Source organism: Tupaia chinensis, unplaced genomic scaffold (genome assembly GCF_000334495.1).
Source record: "Tupaia chinensis unplaced genomic scaffold, TupChi_1.0 Scaffold000511_1, whole genome shotgun sequence".
NCBI classification, from domain to species: Eukaryota; Metazoa; Chordata; class Mammalia; order Scandentia; family Tupaiidae; genus Tupaia; species Tupaia belangeri.
The window spans coordinates 3,012,310-3,032,280 of NW_006160024.1; the positions used below are offsets into that span (position 1 = coordinate 3,012,310).

Genomic DNA, 19,971 nt, shown 5'->3' on the forward strand with positions numbered 1-19,971 from the left:
CTGAATCTTTTTAGATTGTTTTCAAAACAATGGTAGGGTAGAATAAGATGCTTGCTAAGCTCCCATTCAGTGCTCAAATACTACAATTAATGCTCCCACATTATTATTATCCACCATGTAGATTAGGTGTCTCCAACCCCTGGGTCACAGACCTGTGTGGAATTGGACCATGCAGCAGGAGGTGAGCCATGGAGAAGGGAGCGGAGTTTCATCTTTTTTATAGCTGCTCTCCAACACATGAGTTACCACCTGAGCTCCCCCTCCTGTGAGGTCAGCAGGAAAAAAGATTCTCACAGAACAAGTCCTATTGTAGACTGCACATATGAAGGATTTAGGCAGCACACTCTCAGAAATCACTGCCCCCACCCCACCACTCCTGTCTGTGGAAAAATTGCCTTCTGCAAAACTGGGTTCTGGTGCCAAAAAGGTGAGGGGTTGCGATGTAGATCATGTAGAGACCCTTTTGGACATTTTTCTGTCCATAAAGTAGGGGTGTGCTTACCTTTTTTTCTTTTCTCCTTCTTTTTTTTAAATTTCTTTATTTTTTTCTTTAATTGCCAGAGGATATGTGAATTCACCAGAAAGAGAGAGAGAGATAAGAAGAAAGCACTCCCTGGAGAGATGCTATGCCACAATCCCTGCTTCTCCATTTCTCCATCTTATTAGGATTTGGGGAACACACATGTGCATGCCTGATGTGTTTTCCAGTCCTCTAGACCTGTGATTCAGACTGTGTGGTCAGCCATGTGGAATCTGGCTCTTAACTATGAGACTACATGGCCGGTCCCATGCATACCATGTTTCTAGCTATCTAGAATGTGATAAGGAAGGAAGCTGATTTTTTTAGTGCCTGCTATGGACTAGAAGCTTTCTCTTTTCCCTCCCTTTCTTCCTTCTTTCCCTCATTCCTTTCTTCTATCTGTGAGGAAGATATGATTATCTTTATCTTGAGAACGAGAAGACAGAAGCCCAAGTAAGTGAAGTGACTTGTTGACAGTCAAATAGGTGACCAATGGCAACAAGTGGCAGAGGTAGAATTTAGACTCATATTTGTCCAAGTGTTGAGTTCACCTCATTTTCCTGAGATGGTAACTTCTAAGATATGTGGATAGTGGAAGGAAGGTTGGTTCCCAAGCACCTCTGGGTCAGGGCACACTTTAGAGCAGGGGTCAACAAACGTCATGCCAAGTCTAGTCCACCTCCTGTTTTTGTAAATAAAGTTGTATTGGAACACAGTTAGGCTTGTTGGCTTACAGGTTGCCTACGGCTGGTTTTGTGCAAGAAGTTGAGTAATTACGACAAAGATCACATGACCCACAAAGCCTAAAATATTTACTATCTAGTCCTTTATAAAATGTCAGTCCCTGACCCAGAGTCCAGCAGGTTATGTCTCCTTCAAAGAACACAAAGTCTCCCAAGAGTGACCTGTGTGCTGGTGCCCTATCATTCAACTTTATTATGAAAGGGGGACGTTTCAGCTCAAATGTGTTTTTGGAAAAATCAACAGTCTCGGGGTACCTGTCAGGCAAACAAGAGTGTCTGGTTATCACTGTATTCTTCCCAGGAACTCCACGAAGGGGAAATAGACATCTCAATTTTGGGGAAATTGCATAGAGGAAAAAGGGGAGGGAGTCAGTTACAACATCCCATTGCGACATTCAGCGGGGTTGAAAGTGACAACAGCAAGGGTTTCTCTTTTTGGAAATGTGAGGGTATTTCCGCTTCTCCGAGGTAGACAGCACACTAGAAGCCTAGTTTGGGTGAGTGACTATTTTCTTTATAAGCAGCAATGCTGGCCCGAAATGGCAGTCACCATTGCCGTGCCGTGGCCACAGGATGGAAAGCTGTGGGCTCCCTCGTGGTCACCTAATCGCTCTCCTTCTCTTCCTGTTCCACTCAGAGGCAGCTTGTCGCCCCTCCGGAAAGAGACCATGCAAGATGCAGGCTTTCAGGTAAGGCTGTCCTGAGCACATGTTGGTGTGCGGGCTTGACAAGAGTGATCACAACTGTCCAGGACTGCTGGTTCTTCAGGGCCTGAATTTGGGCCAGAAAGGGATATCTGGATTCAAGAAGGGCCTGCTGTATGCATAATTTTGGGGCTCATATTTCAACATATTCCTGATGTGGAAAGTAGGGCCACAGTTCCGGCTTACTTTCCCAGAGACTCTGGCAGCTCGGTGGGTAACAGACATGTGTCAAGGAGTAATAGTGGAGTTTGGACCTGGCAGTGTGACCTGGGCAAAGAAGCAGAGAGCACCACTGTGGGCAGGGCACAGCCCAAAGGTCCAGGCTGATTGCTGGCAATGCTGGTCTATGTTGACATGTTGGAGGGTCCCACTCTCCTGGGGCCTCAGTTTTCTCATTTGTGACATGGAGTCATGATTACGGGGTGGTCGTGAGGATTAAATGCACAAATCATAGTACACTAATGCTCTCTGTAAACTGTCAAGTGCCTGAAAACTACTGTGATTCTTTTTTTACGCCAAAAGGTAAGCGAGAGAAGGAGAGAATGAATGAGATAAAGTGTTCTCCCAAGGGGCATGGTCTTTTATCCTGCATCTCTCCATCTTGTGAGAGTCCTGGGCATGCATGTGCCCCATGTGCTTCTCAAGTCTCCCAGCCCAGGACTCAGGTGGCCACGTGGGATCCCATTCCCTCTGCAGGCCCAACGGCTACACTATGGTACCAGCCCTACTGTGGTTTTTAATATCAAGCAAGGGACTTTGGGAGACATTACCATGCTGTGAAAATGTCATGCTGTTGGGCCAACCTTGGCCTGGTGATTATGTTAGGCAGATCCCACGTGACTGACTATGTGATTCAAGTTCTGAGCCTGGCAGCTCAAAATCCTAAAAAGGGAGAAACAGAGAAGGGATTGTGGCATGACTGCTCCCTATGGAGTGTGCTTCCTTGCTTTCTTATCTCTTTCTTTCTGGTGATTGTGCATGCCCTCTGGCAAATTCAAAAACACAGGGATAGGTGGTAATGCAGAAAAACCTGACAGTGTTATTAACAGGCCTTCTGCCCTGTGATACCCAGGAGCTAAGTCATGTTGGGATGGCCACCTCCCTCACCTCCATGTTTTCCTGACCTGAGGCTGCAGGTCAGGCTCTGTGAGTGTGCCTGCATCTCAAGACAAATCCATACCTTCCCAATCATGGGAACGGTCTGCTTCGAGAGGTTGACCTCACCTCCCCTTAGCTGCTATGAGCTCCGGGATTTGCCCCTGGAGGTCTTGCAGGTAGTGTTAACCCCTTCAGACTGACTCATGGAGGAACTAAGGATAATCACAAAGTACAAATGCTCACATAGCAAAGCCTTCCGGCTTGCTGACTACCCCTCACTGAGCTCAGAGTTTTCTCAGAGACAGCTGATTAGGTGGATGTCATTAGTCACACTTCACAGGTGAGGAGATAAGGGACTTGGTTTGAGGCTCCAGGCTGGGGTTGTTTTCTACATCTCACAGCTTCAAGCCCTCTCAACCAGAGGAGCCCTTCACCAAGAAGAAAAGATGGGGGGGGGGCACTGGGTGAGCTAGAAAAGAAGCTTGTTCCTAAGGACAGCTGCCCCTGCCCCAGAACAGGTCTCTGGTCAAGTGTAGCCAGGGCTTAAGGGACAGATTCTCCCTGTCCAAGACTTGGAGTGAATTAGCTGCAGGTGCTGTATCCCTTAAAGCTTCTAACACTGTGTTGAGGTGGCTATTTGTGTTTACATATGTGAAAAAAGAAAATGCAGAATTCAGATCCTTGGTCATGCTACTCACATTTCAAGAGCTCCAGAGCCACAGGTGGCTGGGCATTGGACAATGTGGTTATAGAACATTTCTTCAGGCCAGGAAGTTCTAGGAATGGTGTTGCTCTGGAGAATACTTTGCTGAAAAAGAAGGTTCCTGCCCTGGGAATCTGAGATGAGCAAGGTGAGCTGCGGGGGTAGGATGTGACTTCACTGCTCCCCAGCTGTGGGAATTAGTTGAACCTGTGTCCTACTCACCAGTTGCCTCAGTCTTCTCATCCAAGTCTTGGGTATGCTAAAATACCACACCCTGACAGCCAAACAGGTGGTTAAAGTGGCTGGACCCCACATGGTCAACTGTGTGGTTTGAGTCTTGGGCCTAAAACCATGCTGGGCATGTTTGCTTGTATGCCGAAAATCCTGAGGGAGGAATGGAGGAGAGGGGATTCCAGTGTGGCCATCCCCCCGAGGGATGCTTATTTATTTATTTATTTATTTATTTATTTATTTATTATCATCATAATCTTGTTTATATTACATTGAATTGCATATAACTTTACAGTGTATTGCATTGCTTTTTCAAAAGGGAATGCCATGCATGTCAGTCAATACAGAGACATTAAAATCCCCACTTCATCATTCAATGTCTTTTCATTGTTTTCCCTGATTATTATTATTATTATTCTAATTATTTTTTTAATCGGTCAATCACTATTTCTCATTTTGCTTGTAAAAAGACTTTACCCATCATGAACCCCTGGGGGGATGTGTTATTGGCTTTTCTCTCTCTCTCTCTTTCTCTCTTTCTCTCTCTCTTGCATTTAACTTAAGGCAAAACTAAAAATAAAATAAAATACCCGGCAGAACTGGATGCAGATTTGGGAGTCTCTGGGGAGAAGGAGGTCATAGGAAGGAGCTGAGCTTGAGGCCGGTCACCCAGTGGCAATCCGTTATAGCTGGTTCCTTCTGTTTTTCAGAATCTGGGATGTTAACCAGAAGACCTTCTACCTGAGGAACAACCAACTGGTTGCTGGATACTTGCAAGGACCAAATACTAGACTAGAAGGTGAGACCAGGGATGCCAGTGTTGTGCGAGTGTTGGGTTGTGTTGCCCCTGGGGTCTACAACATCAGGGCCTGCCTCCCCTAACCTCAGGTACAATGTTCTAATCCCTATTGGGTCTTTGTACCCCAAGTTTGAAGCTGGAAGTTCTGGCCACTAGAGAGCACATATGAGAGTAGCCTCAGAATGCTGGAAATAGGGTCTACATTAAGAGTCAGCACCTACAGGCTCAGTGGTCCCATGGTGGGACCACAGCTGGGAAAGACAGGGACCAGAAAGAAATATTGACCTTCCTTTCCTCCTGGGTCTACTAAACCTTCCATATGCCTGGTTGCTCAAATTCTCAGTCCACCCCATATTAATAAAAAGCTGGAACTTATTCATGGATACCATGCTCAGCTGTATTCTGGTGCATGCTCTAACCAAGTTGGTTTGACTTGGATGCACCTTACCCAGTATGTTCCACCCTTTCCCCATTAGTAAGATGAAGGTAATTGAATGATGGGATGTGACATTCTTTCAGCACAGGCATTCTAGAGGTTCCCAGTTCCTTGCATGGTATGGATTGAGATTATCTCCATCGCCCCACCCTACCCCATCTCCTTGTTATCTGCCCTGCCCCACTCTGAAAGACAGCAAGACCCACCTCACCTGTCCTGCTGGCAATTCTCCTAATGAACACTCTGAAGCACAGGGAAGCTAAGATTGCTACTGCTTCATGAGGGTGTTAAGGGGAAGAGATTTGTTTAAAGTTCCCAGGCTCCCATGGGGCCTCTCTCTTGATCTCATGTGCTGTCCTCCCTGCCCATTAGCAGCACACCTGCTGACCTGGAGCACTGGTAACCTGGGGAAAGTGAGGGAGGAATAAAAGTCATGGAACAGAAACTAGGAGACCTGGTCCTTTGGGAATAATAAGTATTGTGCTTGGTTTGATCCCCTATTTGGATGCAGACCAGGAAGATGGGACCTTGCTGTCTTTCTAACCTTGTGGTTTTAGTTGGAATGAGCAGACAGACTGAAAGTGCCCAGGAAGGATCCAGGCTGCCAGCTCTTCACTCTCTTTGCCTTTTCTCCTCTCTACAACCTGACTCTCTCCTCTGCTCTTCCCCAGAGAAGATAGATGTAGTGTCCATTGAGCCTCATACTGTATTCCTGGGGATCCATGGAGGGAAGTTGTGCCTGTCCTGTGTCAAGTCTGGCGATGACATCAGGCTCCAGCTGGAGGTGAGGACTTGTTTCAGATGTCAACCTCTTTCAACATTTGGTGGCTTACAACAACCTTAATTTGCTCTTTCTCATGATTCTGGGGGTTGGTGGGATCAACCTGGCAGTTCTGTTCTTTGCAGTAGAACATGCTGGGGTCACTCCCTCAGCTGCATTCAGCAGGGAGCTCTGCTGGTGCTGGGCATCCAAAGTGGGTTCTCATCCTTCAAGATTTGTTTCATGCACTCTCCCAGCATTCAGTAATCAGCTTGAGCTTCTCTACAGCATAGTTCCTGGCTTCTAAAAGGGATTATTCAAAACATACAAACCTCAATGTGCAAGTGCCTATAAAACTGCTACTTGTTTCATACTTTTGGCCAAAGCCAGTCATGCGGCTAGGTCCAGACTAGCGTGGAAAAAGATTGCATGCAACTGTGAGCACTGGGAGGCATGGTTCATGGGGTTACCACCAACCCAATGGCCTACTACAGGACCTGAATCATTGTGTGCCTGCCTTGCTCCAGTGTCCCTACCCACTTGGACCTGTCCTCATCCAGCAAAGCCAACCCTCCAGACCCTTCTCTTCCAATCCTTATCTTCTAAGATTAATTAGTTACTGTCCATCTAGAGTTCTGTACTCTTGATCGTATGCAACACTAATGGGTTTCCCAACCCTGGGAAAAGATAACTAGATTCCAGCTTTGTCTGTATTTTCAGTTGAAGGTATTTTGTGAATCAATAAAATATGGGAAAAAAGTTTAGTATGGAAGAGAGAGAGGGGAAAAGGGAAGGAAAAAACAAGTAAAAGTATGCTTAATTGACAAAAAAAAAGAGAGAGAGAGAAAAGCTATTTACTGATAATTATAGTGTAATATCTTTGGCCTGACTGACACGCATAGTATTTGTGCTGGAAAAAGAAATGTACACTGTAAAGATGTGATTAAATGTAAATAAATAAATTAATTTTAAAAAAGAAAATATTTTTAAAAAGAAAAGATAGCTATGAATCAGGAGCTCATTGTACACAATCTTAACCCAAATGTGAGTGCCCATAACCATGGCACTGTCACTTCTCTCTACCGGTGGACAGGGATACTTATTTTCGAGGATGACTGCCTGTTCTGTGTGGAGTAAGGATGGCCAGGATAGTGTGTGCAACATATCAAATGAGCTGCAATATTCTCTGTCCACCTTCTTTACTACCCCTCTCCTTGGAAACTCAGACACTGACAGAGCACCAGCCTCCAGTGGCTGTGGCCTCTGTTGACGGTGTCATGTGTTCACCAGACTTACTGGCCCATGGCCAGAGGAGCCAGATTTCCTGAAGTTGAGGTGTGACAGTGATACAGACTCTTGGTATCAGGGTTGTCCTAAGAAACTTGCGGTCTATAGTCTCCTACCAGTGGTCTCCATGCCAGCATCTTTCCAGCACTTACTCTGGGCCAGCCAGCACCCACAGCATGGTAAGGACTGGAATAGGCAGCACAGGATTCCCCAAGCCCTCAGCTCTCACCTGCCAATCTCTTGGCTTCCAGGAAGTTAACATCACAGACCTGAGCAAGAACAAAGAGCAGAACGATCGCTTTACCTTCCTCCGCTCAGACAGTGGCCCCACCACCAGCTTCGAGTCAGCCGCCTGCCGAGGCTGGTTCCTCTGCACAGCGTTGGAAGCGGACCGGCCTGTCAGCCTCACCAACACACCCGAAAAGCCCATAATGGTCACCAAGTTCTACTTCCAGCAGGACCCATAGCACAGCCCAGACACACCCTTCTCACTCCCAGCAAGTACTACAGTGACTCCAGGGCTTGCCTCTCCACCCCTTCCTGGAGGTCCTGGCTCTCTGGGCTCTGAGAACAGTCTTTGCAAGGTACACTCTCCAAAGGAGGCACAAGAGCCCTGGAAGTAGGATTGTCTCCAGCCTCCTCTGCTGACCCAATCTTCTTGCTGCCTCCAGAATGTTCTTGCTAAAGTGCAAATTAGATCCCAGTCCAAAGCTCTCAGTCACCTCTACATTCAAGATAAAATCCAGGCCACTTGCTTTCCTGGTCATCCTCTGTTCTCCTCTTCTCACCTCCACCTCCTCCCCTGCTTTGTGTATTGGTGCTGAAGAATTATCAAGCCACCTACTGTCTCCCTCCTGTCCCTACTAAGTGGCTCCCACACTGTTGTCCAAACTGATGCTGCTTCCTGGGTAGGTTGTTAAGGGTCTATAGAAAAATGGAAAATAAGGATTTCATAGTATTTTTAAAGGCCAATTTGATTCCATTTGAAGGAGAATCCTTCATTTGGAGATTATGTCATTTCTGGGATAGGTTAGGGGCTTAAAATGTCCCTGTGTTTGTGAAGGGATGGTAAAAGTAGATAGTAGTTTTTCCTTTTACAATTTTTTTGTTATGTTTCAACTTAGGAAAATTTAAAAATTAGCATACTATATTGAACCAAATTTTTGTTCTTTTTGAATCATTCCTGTAATCTGGGCCCTCTGCTCAGGATGAACACCATCTCCACTCCAGACCTTTTATAGCTGCTGGCTATACTTTCCCTCCCATCCAAAATCCCCTAGCTCCTAAGGCACTGGACGAATAAAGTTCTCTGGAGTCCTTTCCTGCTCTTCCTGAAGGGATAAATCACTCCGTGACCATTTCAGCACTTCTGATGTTATGAGACTTGTACAGGACTGCTGCATTTCTTTCTGCCCCATCAGATTGTGAGCTCCAGAGAACAAGACCATGACTTATGCATGTCTCAGGTCCCTGCAGGGCTTAACACCTGGCCTGGCCCTTAGCAGGTGTGCAATAAATGTGTGTTGTATGTGTTGGTGGAAAGTCTCTTACTCCCTGTGACTAAAACTGTTTTACAATAAAACCTTAAAAACTCACCTACTTTGGTGGATGTATCCATAATCTCATCATTCTTGGGGCCTGGAGTTCAGAAAAAAATGGGGAAGCAGATGAAAATTTCACACCCTGGGGGCTGGGACCTGGCTACCACCACCCTGAGGGTCCTTTCCTTTTTTGACCTCCCTCTCCCTGGATAATGTGAGGGCAAACCATTCTGTCAGGAAGCTGTGGACCAGCCTGGTGCACAACATCTCCTGAATGCTCATCACAGAAGGATGAGCATATCAGTCATGTACCTGCACATAAGGCAATGCTTGGCAGAAAAGGAAGGAAATGAATGAACCCCAGGCAGCTGCACGTAACAAAACAGATGATTCTCGCAAGCACAATATGAGGTTCAAGAATCACAAAAGCATAGAGCATGGTTCCATTTATATTTGAAACAGGTAATGTGTATGTAGGGACACAGGATAGGGGGTGCAAACAGAGATAGAAGCCAGGATGTGATTTTCCTGAAAGTTGGATGGGAGATGGCTGGGAGGCAGAGGAGCAGGCAAGAACACCTGGGGATTTCAGAGTTCAGGCAACAACCTGTATCTTTCCATTAATGTAGTTAGGTGGGTTTTGTAGCTATGTTTTATTTTAAAATGTCTTTTAAAAATCAAAGGGGTTGTGCTCTCCTCTCTCCATTAGGGTATAAGGGAAGATGGTAAGACAAGAGATGAAACATTAAGTAAGATGGGAGTACAAGACCACAATGATCCCATATCAGACATACCTTAGCTAACAGGTGAAAGAAGAGCAGTCCTTTATTCTTCCCAAGATCCACTGAGTTCTGGGTTTAGTCTCTGGAGTCACAGAATCAGATTCTAGCTGGTCCCTGAGCCTGTCGTTTGATTTGGGCCAAGTTACCTTCTTCCTTGAGGTCAGTTCCTCATTTGTCTGGGGATAGTGTTGATTTATATGTGGGTTTTCCAAATAGAGCTCCTTGGAGCAACTCTCTCTGTCAAGTGTCTGGAAGTGGGGGACCCAATGAAGGGGAGGCTGAGTGAGCCAGGCTCCATCCCTCACATGCTTCCCGGACCTGAGCCCTCTGCTTCTCTCTGGTTTACAAATTGGACTTCCATAGGACTTTGCTGTAGTTTGATTAAGCCCCTCTAAAGTTGGGCCATTATAATGGGATTAAGAGGGTGATAATTTGGTGCAATTATAATATTGAAAGATAGAGCTTTGAAGGAGACATTAGAATTAAGGCCATTAAGGTGGGGTCCCTGTGTTTGAGTTCTGGTGGTTTTATAAAGAGAAGGAATGAGACAGACAGACACATGGACTCAGGTAGTGCTTTCTTGTCCTCTGCCATGTATGATCACCAAAGGTAGCCCCTGGCCCTTGGACCTCCGAACCAACTCTACTCTCTAAAAGTGAAGCTCAGCAAATCTCTACTTTTCTAAATCAGTCTGTTTCAGGTATTTCTTGTTAGTAATGGAATGAAGTAGAATAGACTTTGAAGAGGAATTTTATTGCTAAAAACAAACTAAATTAAATAGGCTAGAGAAATTGTTTAAGATCTTCTCTAGGACTCCTTAGTTGACTGACAGGCTGATGTGTGGAATTAATCCCATCCCTCTCACACTGGAGAACACACACCATCATGCCAGAATTAGATACAGAAACCTGGCAGCCTGCCTGTGAGGAAAATGCATGCTCTTTGTGTAGTTGGGGGAGGACAGAACTCACAAAAGAACAACCAAAAAAGCCTAGATACTCATTACAATGAGGGATGGATCTGTCCAGAGAACAACAATGCTTATTTCCTTTCCTTAGGAAGAGTTGTCACAGTCAGATGGCTCAGAAAACATGACCTGGGACCAGAGCAGCAGAACAATCTTAGTGGCCGGGGGCTCCATTGGGATGTTCCACCTACTTTATGAGGGATTTCTTGCCAAGAGATGACCATATCACCTACAAGAATAAGACACATCTTCCTGGGGCCATGAGGGAGTCACATTGGCAGCTTTTTCTCTTCTTGGCAGTATTCGTCATAAGCTATAGAAGTTTACTTTCCTTTCCATGCTGGCCTGTGTCTGGAGCACAAAGAAGAGGAGAAGCAGGCAGGGGCTAGGTGCTGCTGGGCCTGGTAAGCAATGTCCCAAGACACAAACAGCCCTTGGAAACTCTGAAGTCTACCCTTCCACCACCCTAAGCCCCACTTTGGAGTACTCTCTCTCCTTGTCTGCACCACTTCCTTCATACAAACATCCCTTTGAAGTCAGGCCCTTGGGCAACTCTTGAGCCACCTTCAGTAACCCACTCTTCTAACCTTCATGAAGACTTGTGGTAGAGACCCCTGGTTTGTATGTTCCTACTGGGGTCTTTCCAGGTGTGCATGTTGTACCCATCCCCTGAGCACCTTTGGGTAGAGACTAAAGTACTTTGCTTTATGCAATCTTCAGAGCCTGACCACTTATGACTAAAACTCATTGCGCACAATTTCACATCCATTTCCTATTTACTCTTCTCTTTTCTTGGAATGGTCTACCTCAGAGATCACCTGGCTCCTTCCTCTTTTGCATTGAGACTTTTGCACACATGATACCAAATCATATTGGTGTTTCTTGACCTCCTATCTGTTTTAACCCATGACTAATGACTGAATACCACACTGGATAATTTACAGAAAATTGAGATTTAGTTAGCTCATTGTTTTGGAGGTCCAAAGTCAAGGGGTTGCATCTGGTGAAGTTCTCCTTATTGGTGCGGAGTCTGCAGAGTTCTGAAGCATCATAGAGCATTATATGGTGAGAGGGCAGGGGCTCTGTGTCTATGGTCTATGTCTGGGTCTCTGTCTCATGCCTTCCCTTATAAGCTCACCAGGGATTGTGGGGAGCCCACCCTGATGACATTGAATCCTACTTACTTCCCAAAGGTTTTGCCTCTTAATACCATGGTCAGAATAACTCTCCACCACTTTAATACCATCAAAACAGGCACAGAAACTCAATACAATTTTTTGCAGGGGGCCACACTTAAATCTAAAATTGCATTCTACTCCTGAAAGTCACCTGTACCTCTTTCATTTGTCTCTGTATCTTGCCGTAACTTCTTTCTAAAAGTACCTTCTGACACATTCTATATTTGTTTGATTGTTTATGTAAGTCTATTTTCCTACCACATTAAAGATACCTCTATTAAGGTAAGAACATTTCCCCCCACATCAATGCCTAATTATTAACTCAATAATATTTTTCATTGGATACTGACTACACTTAGTTTCAGGTCTGGCGACAATCCACAGGGTGTTCCGTGCAGTGCTCAACCATGAGTGGAATATGTTCAAATAGACTAGTGTGATCAGTAGTGTTTTTACATACTAATTTGTATTTGCAGTTCTTGACTTCTTTTTGTGTGTGTGTTAGGGATTGAATTGGAAAAATATCAATTCTGCCTCCTGGGGTAAAATATGGTACAAGAAGTAAAAATCAGGTGTCATTATGTCCACCCCTGGGGTCCAAAGAAGGTCCACTAGTCCCCCCACTCTTCCTCTCTATGATCCACAAAAATGTAGTGAAATAAATTGAGAAGAATGAAAAAGGTTTGAAATAATGAATGAAAGAGCATAGTGGGGTAAATAAAGGAGATGGTGCAGTAGTAATGGAACCAGGCCCACATGGGGAAGGTCCTGGGTTCAGAGAATTCCTTAAACAAGCTAGGCACATCATGATCAAAGCCAGCTGAGACTGGGGGGTGGGTGTGAAGACTTCGATGGGAGCTCTCCTCTCTCTGAAGAAATAAATGGACAATAATAGCAATAATGATAAACTATAACTAAACTATCTGTCTGTCTGTCTATATATCTATAGAGAGAAAAGGGTCATTGCAGAGACAGCTTGAGTCCCAGTTAAAATTTAATATGAGATGGTCCTATCTAAACAGTATTAGCCTCGTCCCAGAGGGCAGTATCCCGAGGCCTAGCTTACTGCTTTGCTTTCTGACCCTCCTTGCCCCTGGGGATCATTCCTTACTGCCTTCTAGCTGTCAGTAATAATGTCCATGTTTCTGTTGTTATTTTCTGTGAGGTCAAGTCTCCCAATATCCCTCCATTCTAGGTAGATCCAGAGCTCATTCCTGCCTCTCCAGACACAGACAATGTATCTGCTAAACACAAAGCCCATCTACTCCTGGGGGTCAGAGCTTTAACATTATGAATCACATGAATATCAAAGCTTTGGACAGAAACTCTACCTCTTTCAGACAAGAGCAACCCTCCTGTTGAAAGTATGTATCCCTGACCCCTCTGAGAAACATCAGGAAACCTCTGCTGCAGTGAGTAGGGGAATGGAGCCTGCACAGACAAGCTGGTTTCCAGATGGGCCATCCGCAGATGGAGAGGACAAAGGAGTCTGGTTTATGGTCAGAACTCCCAAGATTGAGGTCCAGCCCCACCATTTAATAGCTGGATAATTCTGAATAAACTACTTATGCTTCCTCAGGCTCATTTCACTCATTTGGAAAATTCAAGATTTTAATACTTCTGGGAGTTATTGTGACCATTAAATAACATGGAAAGTGGATCAGCCAGTGGTGTGATGGTTAAGGAGGCTGAATTCCACATGAGTTTGAGTCTTGGACCCAACAGCTTGAAAAATGCATTGGGCACATGTACATGCATGCCAAAATTCTAAGAGGGTAATGGAGAAGGGATGGTGGTGTAACCATCCTCCCAGGGGGTGATTTCTCACTCTCTCTCTCTTTCTCTCTCTCTCTCTGTCTCTTCAGCAAGCACACAAGGTTAAAAAAATAATGGTAATGTATGAAAGTGCTCTGGGTAAAAGCTCCCTATAATTTCTGTTTTAATAATGCTATAGAGGTTAACGAGTGACACAGGGGTAACACAATGCTCTGTGATGCAGGACCGACATGAGAATGTCACAGATTTGCACACTAAAGTCTCCCTGGACACACCAGGCACTACTGGCCATGTTCCCAGCAGCTAATGCTAGGAGTGAATTGTGGCATAAGGATCCGTTAGCGTGACGGGCATGTACTCTCTGTATATGTAATGGTAGAAATGAATAAATAAGCTTAAAATAATAATACAGCTATAACCCATATAACCCAAGTGTCGTCAGCCCGTGGATCACCTGAATGTACTGTTTCTGATCCAACCCAATCAGCTCATCCTTAGGTCTCGCACTGTGACCTGACATGTCCCCCCGTTCCTATATATATATATAGGATAACCCAGTGAGAGGAACTCACTCATGTCTCTGAACACCCCCAAACCTCCCACCACTTTCCTCGTCTTCATTTTAAACATCAATGTTTGCCCAATGTTATCCAGATAATTCCAGTGCCTCCAATTCTCAAGGTGCCTAAGTGGGTTGAGAAGGGGAAGGAATACCGGTTTCCTCAGCTCTAGTATTATGAAGTGGCACTCGAGTCCTCCCATAGCTCCCACTGCTGCCCCTCAGTCCTTCGTGAAAAATGTGGCCTGTGGTCATCCATTTCAATAAAGTACACATTCCCAAGAAGCAGCCTGCTTTTGCAGGCTCAGTGAACTCTGATACTGATTTAGAGAAGAAACACAAGACAGCAGTGTGCACCGATGTGGCCCCTCATATGCTCACATTGTCTGCAGAACAACTTTCTCATGCCTCTTTTTGGAGAATGATTTTTGCTTTGTAGATACATGCCTGATTGAATGGCTCCACACTTTCCCTAGAACAAAGGCTCCCCCTGCCACAAATGTACAAAAGTGTTCATCTTTTTTGAGACAAAATTGCTTGCAATTTCGAGGTGACAATTTTCCAATTTAACCATATATACTAAATATTTAAGGACCAAGAATTAGTCTAAGTTCAGGATTTTCATTGGTTTATAGCTGGGAGCTTCTCTTACTCCCTTTTCCCCCAGTCTCCCCAGGATCCTAGCAATACAGGTTTCTGAAATAATTCCAGAACTAGGTCCATGCTCCAACCCTCTTTTTGCAGTTAACTCTAGAGAAATAGAATGAAATTATACCTATGGTCTTCCCACTATGGTTTCAGAAGGAGGTAGTGAATTTTCCTTTTTTTAAACATAAATTTTCCTTTTCTTTTTGATATAAATTCACTTAGTTATCACAATCGAGTCCCTATGAAGTACCGATCACTCAGGGCCTGGTGAGGGTGAGGTATAGGAAAGAGTTTAGATTCTGAGCAATCAAAAGCGATTAAAGAATTTTAAGGCCAGCCAATGGCATAGTGGTTAAAGTAGCTAGATCCCATATGGCTGACTACATGGTCTGAATTCCAGACCTGGCAGCTTGAAAAACATGTAGGTTGAATGTGTGTGCATGTCCAAAATCCCAAAAGGAGAATGGGAAAGAAAAGATTGCAGTGTGGCCATCATTTCTGGGAGGTGATTTTTCACTTTTCTTTTCTCTCTGTCTTTCCATCTAATGAGTACTTGCACTGTATAGAAAAAAATTTTTAAATTATTTTTAAAGATTTTAAGCTAAAAGGTAAAAGGATTTGATAAGCATTTTTTTAAGAGAGAGAGATTTTTGCTATAGTGCTTGTGTGCTCACCAGAGAGACAGAGAGAGACAGAAAGACAGAAAGCTAGAAATCACCCTCTAAGGGGGATGGCCGTGCCACAGTGCCTTCTCCTCCATTCTTCTCTTGGGATCTTGGACATGCATGCACATGTGCCTGCCGTGAGTTTTAAGCCACCAGGTACGGAACTCAAACTGTGGTTGACTACATGGGAGTTCCAGCAACATAACCATCATGCTGATCATGCTGTCTGCTAGTCCTGAGCACTTTTTTTTTTTTCTTAAACTGGAGTATAATTTACATAGAATAGCATATACAAATTTCAAGTGTTCAGTACTGTGAGTTTTAGTAAGTGTATACATTCATTTACCACCACCACGATGAAAATATAGAACATTCCCATAACTCTTAAAATTTTTTAAATGTTACTTTCGAATCACCCCACCCAAGAGATAGTCATTCTTTGGATTTTTTATCCTTATAGATTAGCTGTGCCTTGCTTTGAAATTTATATAAATAGAATCAAATAATATGTATTCTCTTTTATTTGGTATCTGCTTCTTAACAAAGTGTTTTTTAGATTTATCTATATTGTTGTGGGAAATCAACAGACTGTTTCTTTTGCTGAGTGATATTTTAGCTTAGGAATAAATCACAACAATTTATCTATGGACTTTGGTTTTTTTCCAGTTATTGTCTATGACAGACATAAACTACTCTTCCTGTGGACATTTGTTTTTAGTTCTCTTGAATAAATACCTAGGAGTGGAATGTCTGGGTCAAGTAGCAGGTGCATACTTAATTTTACAAGAAACTGAAAAATTGGGCTAGTTAGTGGTGGTATGGTGCTTAAGGCAGCTGGATCCCACATAGCCAACATGCAATTGAAGCCCTGGACCTTAAGACTTGAGAAACACCCAGTCACATGTACATGTGTGCCCAAAACCTGAAAGGAGAATGGAGGAGAATTGATTACAACGTGGCCATCCCCCAAGGAGGGTGATTTCTCATTTTCCTTTTCTCTGTGTCTTTCTGGCAAGCACCCTTTAGCAAATTTTTTAAAAAGAGAAAAAAGAAAAAAAAAAAAAAGAGAAAGAAGAGGAAGCTGCAAAGTTGTCTTCCAAAGTAGTTGCATCATTTGACACTCCCATCAGCAAAGTATGACAGTACTAGCTGCTTCATATCCTTGTCAATATTTGATATAATCAGCATTTAAAATTTTAGCTACTCTTGAGGGAATGAAGTAGTATCTCACCATGGTTTGCATTTGCACTAATATTGAGTATGTTTTCTTTTGTTTATTAGTTAATTGTTTATCGTTTATTATAAAGTGTCTGTGTAAGTCTTTGGGCCATTATTTTAACTAGATGGTTCCTTTTACTTATCAATTTATAGAAATTGTATATATTTTAATCTGATTCTTTAAGCACATGTATTTGATAAATACTTTTTCCAATCTGTGGCTTGTTTATTCATTTTCTTAAGAGGATATTTTGATGAGTCAGATTTAAAAGATTTTTATGAAGTCCAATTTATCAATTTTTTTCCTTCTAAAAGACTTGTGCTTTCCATAAAATTTTCTCCCATTTTCATCTAGATGTTTTATCATTTTAGTTATTATGTTTAGGTTTATGAGCCATTTTCTGTTAATTTTTATACATAGTGTAAAAAAAAGAGGCAAAGTTGATTTGTATGCAATAGATTTACTAATGTATAATATGTATGTTATTTAATTGAGCCATTTATCTTCCTATTCTGTACTTTGTGTTATTCTTCATATGTATTTATGGTTTCTAAATGTATTATAAATCTCCCAATATTTTACTTTTTTTCTTAGTCAATAAATTTATTTATTTATTTATTTTATTTATTTTTAGATTTTGCCATAGGGCATAGGCTTGCCAGAGAAAGACAGAAACAAGAACAGTGAGAAATCACTCCCTAGTGGAGATGGCTATGCTGTAATCTCTTCTCCTTCATTCTCCTCTTAGGATTTTGGGCATGAATGCACACACACCCGGTGTGAGTTTCAAGCCTCTGGGTCCAGGACTCAAACTGTGGTTGGCCATGTAGGAGTCCAGCACCTTACCCACCACTCCACCTGGCCCCAGTGATTGAGCTTTTTACATAATTTCATGCATAATTTAAAAATTCTCAATCTTGTTCATTCTTTCATTGTAGGTTCTAATTTTCATTCCTTCATCTCAAATAATTTATTTACTTTTCTTGTAATACTCTCTGATTTTATTTTAAAATATCTTTCTTCGCGTTAAAAAAACATATTTTCAAGTGACTAGGGAACAATACATTGATATCTTTTTTCTCTTCCCACGCTTTAAAGATGATGTCCTGTTGTCCTTTAGCCTACATGGTTTCTGATGAGAACTTAGTTATTATTCTTGGATGAAATGTATATTTTTCTCTGGTTGCTTTTCAGAATTGTCATTTATCTCTGATAAGTGAGTAACTGGGAAAGGGTCAGAATGGTTATTCTGCTTGTAAGCTAACTATTAAACTGTGGTGATTTCATAGATTCTAATAGGAAGCAGTAGAAGAAAGTTTATTACTCACCACAATAACAGAGTAGTATTGTTTTACCCACGGAGGGTAGGTGTGATGAGGGTCATGTGTTACCTGAACACACTGTACAGTATATTACAGAGAGGAACCCCAGTATTGGGAGGCCCTGATCTTATATAGGAGCTATTGACAAACCTGCCTAGTCTGCCCTCTGGAGGACAAAGATTGAAAATTTCTTCAATCCAGCCTAACAAAGAGATTTAGTCCTCTCTAAAGATTTGTTTAGATTCCATTTGGCACTTCATTGAAAAAAATAGTTTTCATATTTCTGCTAAAGTTCCATATCTTTTTACCCATTATATGTATTTTCCCTGGACTTGAACCAGGAGCCTTCCCATGTGAAATTGCTTTATAGAGGGTTGTGTTGTACTGCTCTACCACTGTCAGCCTCTGCTTTGTCTACCCATGATTTTGACATCTTGGTTGTGGGTCTGTTTCAACCAACTTTTTTTTTCTCTCTTGATGATGGTTCATATTATTTTATGGGTGTTTTGGATGTCTGATAATTTTTTTTCACATATAATGAACATCGTGAATGATACATTATAGATGTTCTATTCTTTTCCTTTCAAGAGTGTCAAGTTTTGTTCTAATAAGAAGTTAAATTATTGCCATGGTTTTCTGGAAACATAATTTCCATCAGGGTTTTGGATTTTGTTTGGATGAATTTCTTTTGGATTGTCCCTAGCTCTGGGATATAACCCTTAATCCTGGGATGCAGTCTTTCCTCAGGTGTAGTGATTTTAGGGTTTTAACAGAAAGTACCGGTATTTGCCAAACACTTCTAAAATGGCAGGACTTGAATTTCATTCCCCAGCAGCATGCAACTAACTGCTCAAATCTTGGTTTTCCTTTGAGTTACCTGGATTCTTGCTCTATGTATGTTCATGCAGAAGTTGGCTGAGGATTTGAGAGAAGTTTGACAGCAGATGGTGGGCCTCTTCCCTTGTGGCTCCCTACTGCCCAGGATATCTCCCCCAGGAACAGGTGACTTCTCTCATCCCAGCATCAGTTTATATCTCACTACTGTTTATCTTACTGTGGTTTGTCCTGTTATTCCATAGTTTGTAGCCAGTACCTGGCACACATACAGTGAATGTACAATGAGTATTTGTAGAGCGAACAACTGAATTAATTCAGGACTGTATTTATTACAGGATTGCTGATCTAGCATCCGGGCTCCATCTTGAAAAGACACAGCAGCAGCATTGAATCATGATTTAGTCCATAGCCTCTCACTCCTGACTGACTGTCTGACCTTATTCAAGTTACTTAACCTCTCTGTGCCTCAGTTTTTTCATTATGTGAAAAGCTTCTACTTCGCAGCATTGTAGGATTAAATGCATTAAGACAGAGAGGTCATTGCCTAGCACACAATTAGCACTCGATAAATATTGGACATTGTTGTGGCTGTTGTTGCTTGTAGAGAACCTGATCAGTTTCATTTTATGCAGCATGACATTAAGAGATGGACTTGCCCAGGTTATCAATCTCTGGGGAGCTAACATGTCACTGAATATACAGGAAATGTGGAAGCATTTACCTCAAATTTTCACACATGGTCCCTTACATAGCTACAGAAATAGAAACCAGAAAGTGCTATCAAGTGGATCACTGAAACATACACCTGACTGTATGTTTACATACATACATACACCTGACTGTATGTTTACTAAACTATGTACAACTATTTCAACCATGCCACTAATCCGTAAGCCAGTTTAGCTAAAGTTTACTGTGAGCTACCGGTTACAGACAGCTAAAATTCTGAAGTTAATGCAATTTCTTGTGTTCACTAAATAAACAGTAAATAAACAATGGGTCTGTAGGAACTCCAAATTATTGCCCTGCTCAAGACGTGCTCATATCTGGATCTGGCTTCATTTTCCGGCTTATGTGCTGGAAAAATAAACCAGAGGGCTCAGGACTCTAAGCAGCTGGGAGCGCGCTTGTGGGGCAGGGCAGTGCAGCGCAGCTCCAGTGGAGCTGAGGCGTGCAGGAGAAGCCTGGCCATGCAT

At 42.9% G+C, this 19,971-nt stretch overlaps 1 protein-coding gene across 2 annotated transcripts in view; it reads left to right on the plus strand.

Annotated features, from left to right (window-relative positions):
* The first annotated feature begins 5,905 nt into the window (after positions 1–5,905).
* PSD4 (pleckstrin and Sec7 domain containing 4) overlaps positions 5,906–19,971 on the plus strand; it is a 72,330-nt gene continuing 58,264 nt past the window's right edge. For both annotated transcript variants that reach the window (XM_027775001.1, XM_027775002.1), the window contains exon 1: positions 5,906–6,018. In XM_027775001.1, coding sequence (XP_027630802.1) covers positions 5,957–6,018 — 62 coding nt within the window. In that variant the 5' untranslated portion in view covers positions 5,906–5,956. The remainder of the gene's footprint in view (positions 6,019–19,971) is intronic.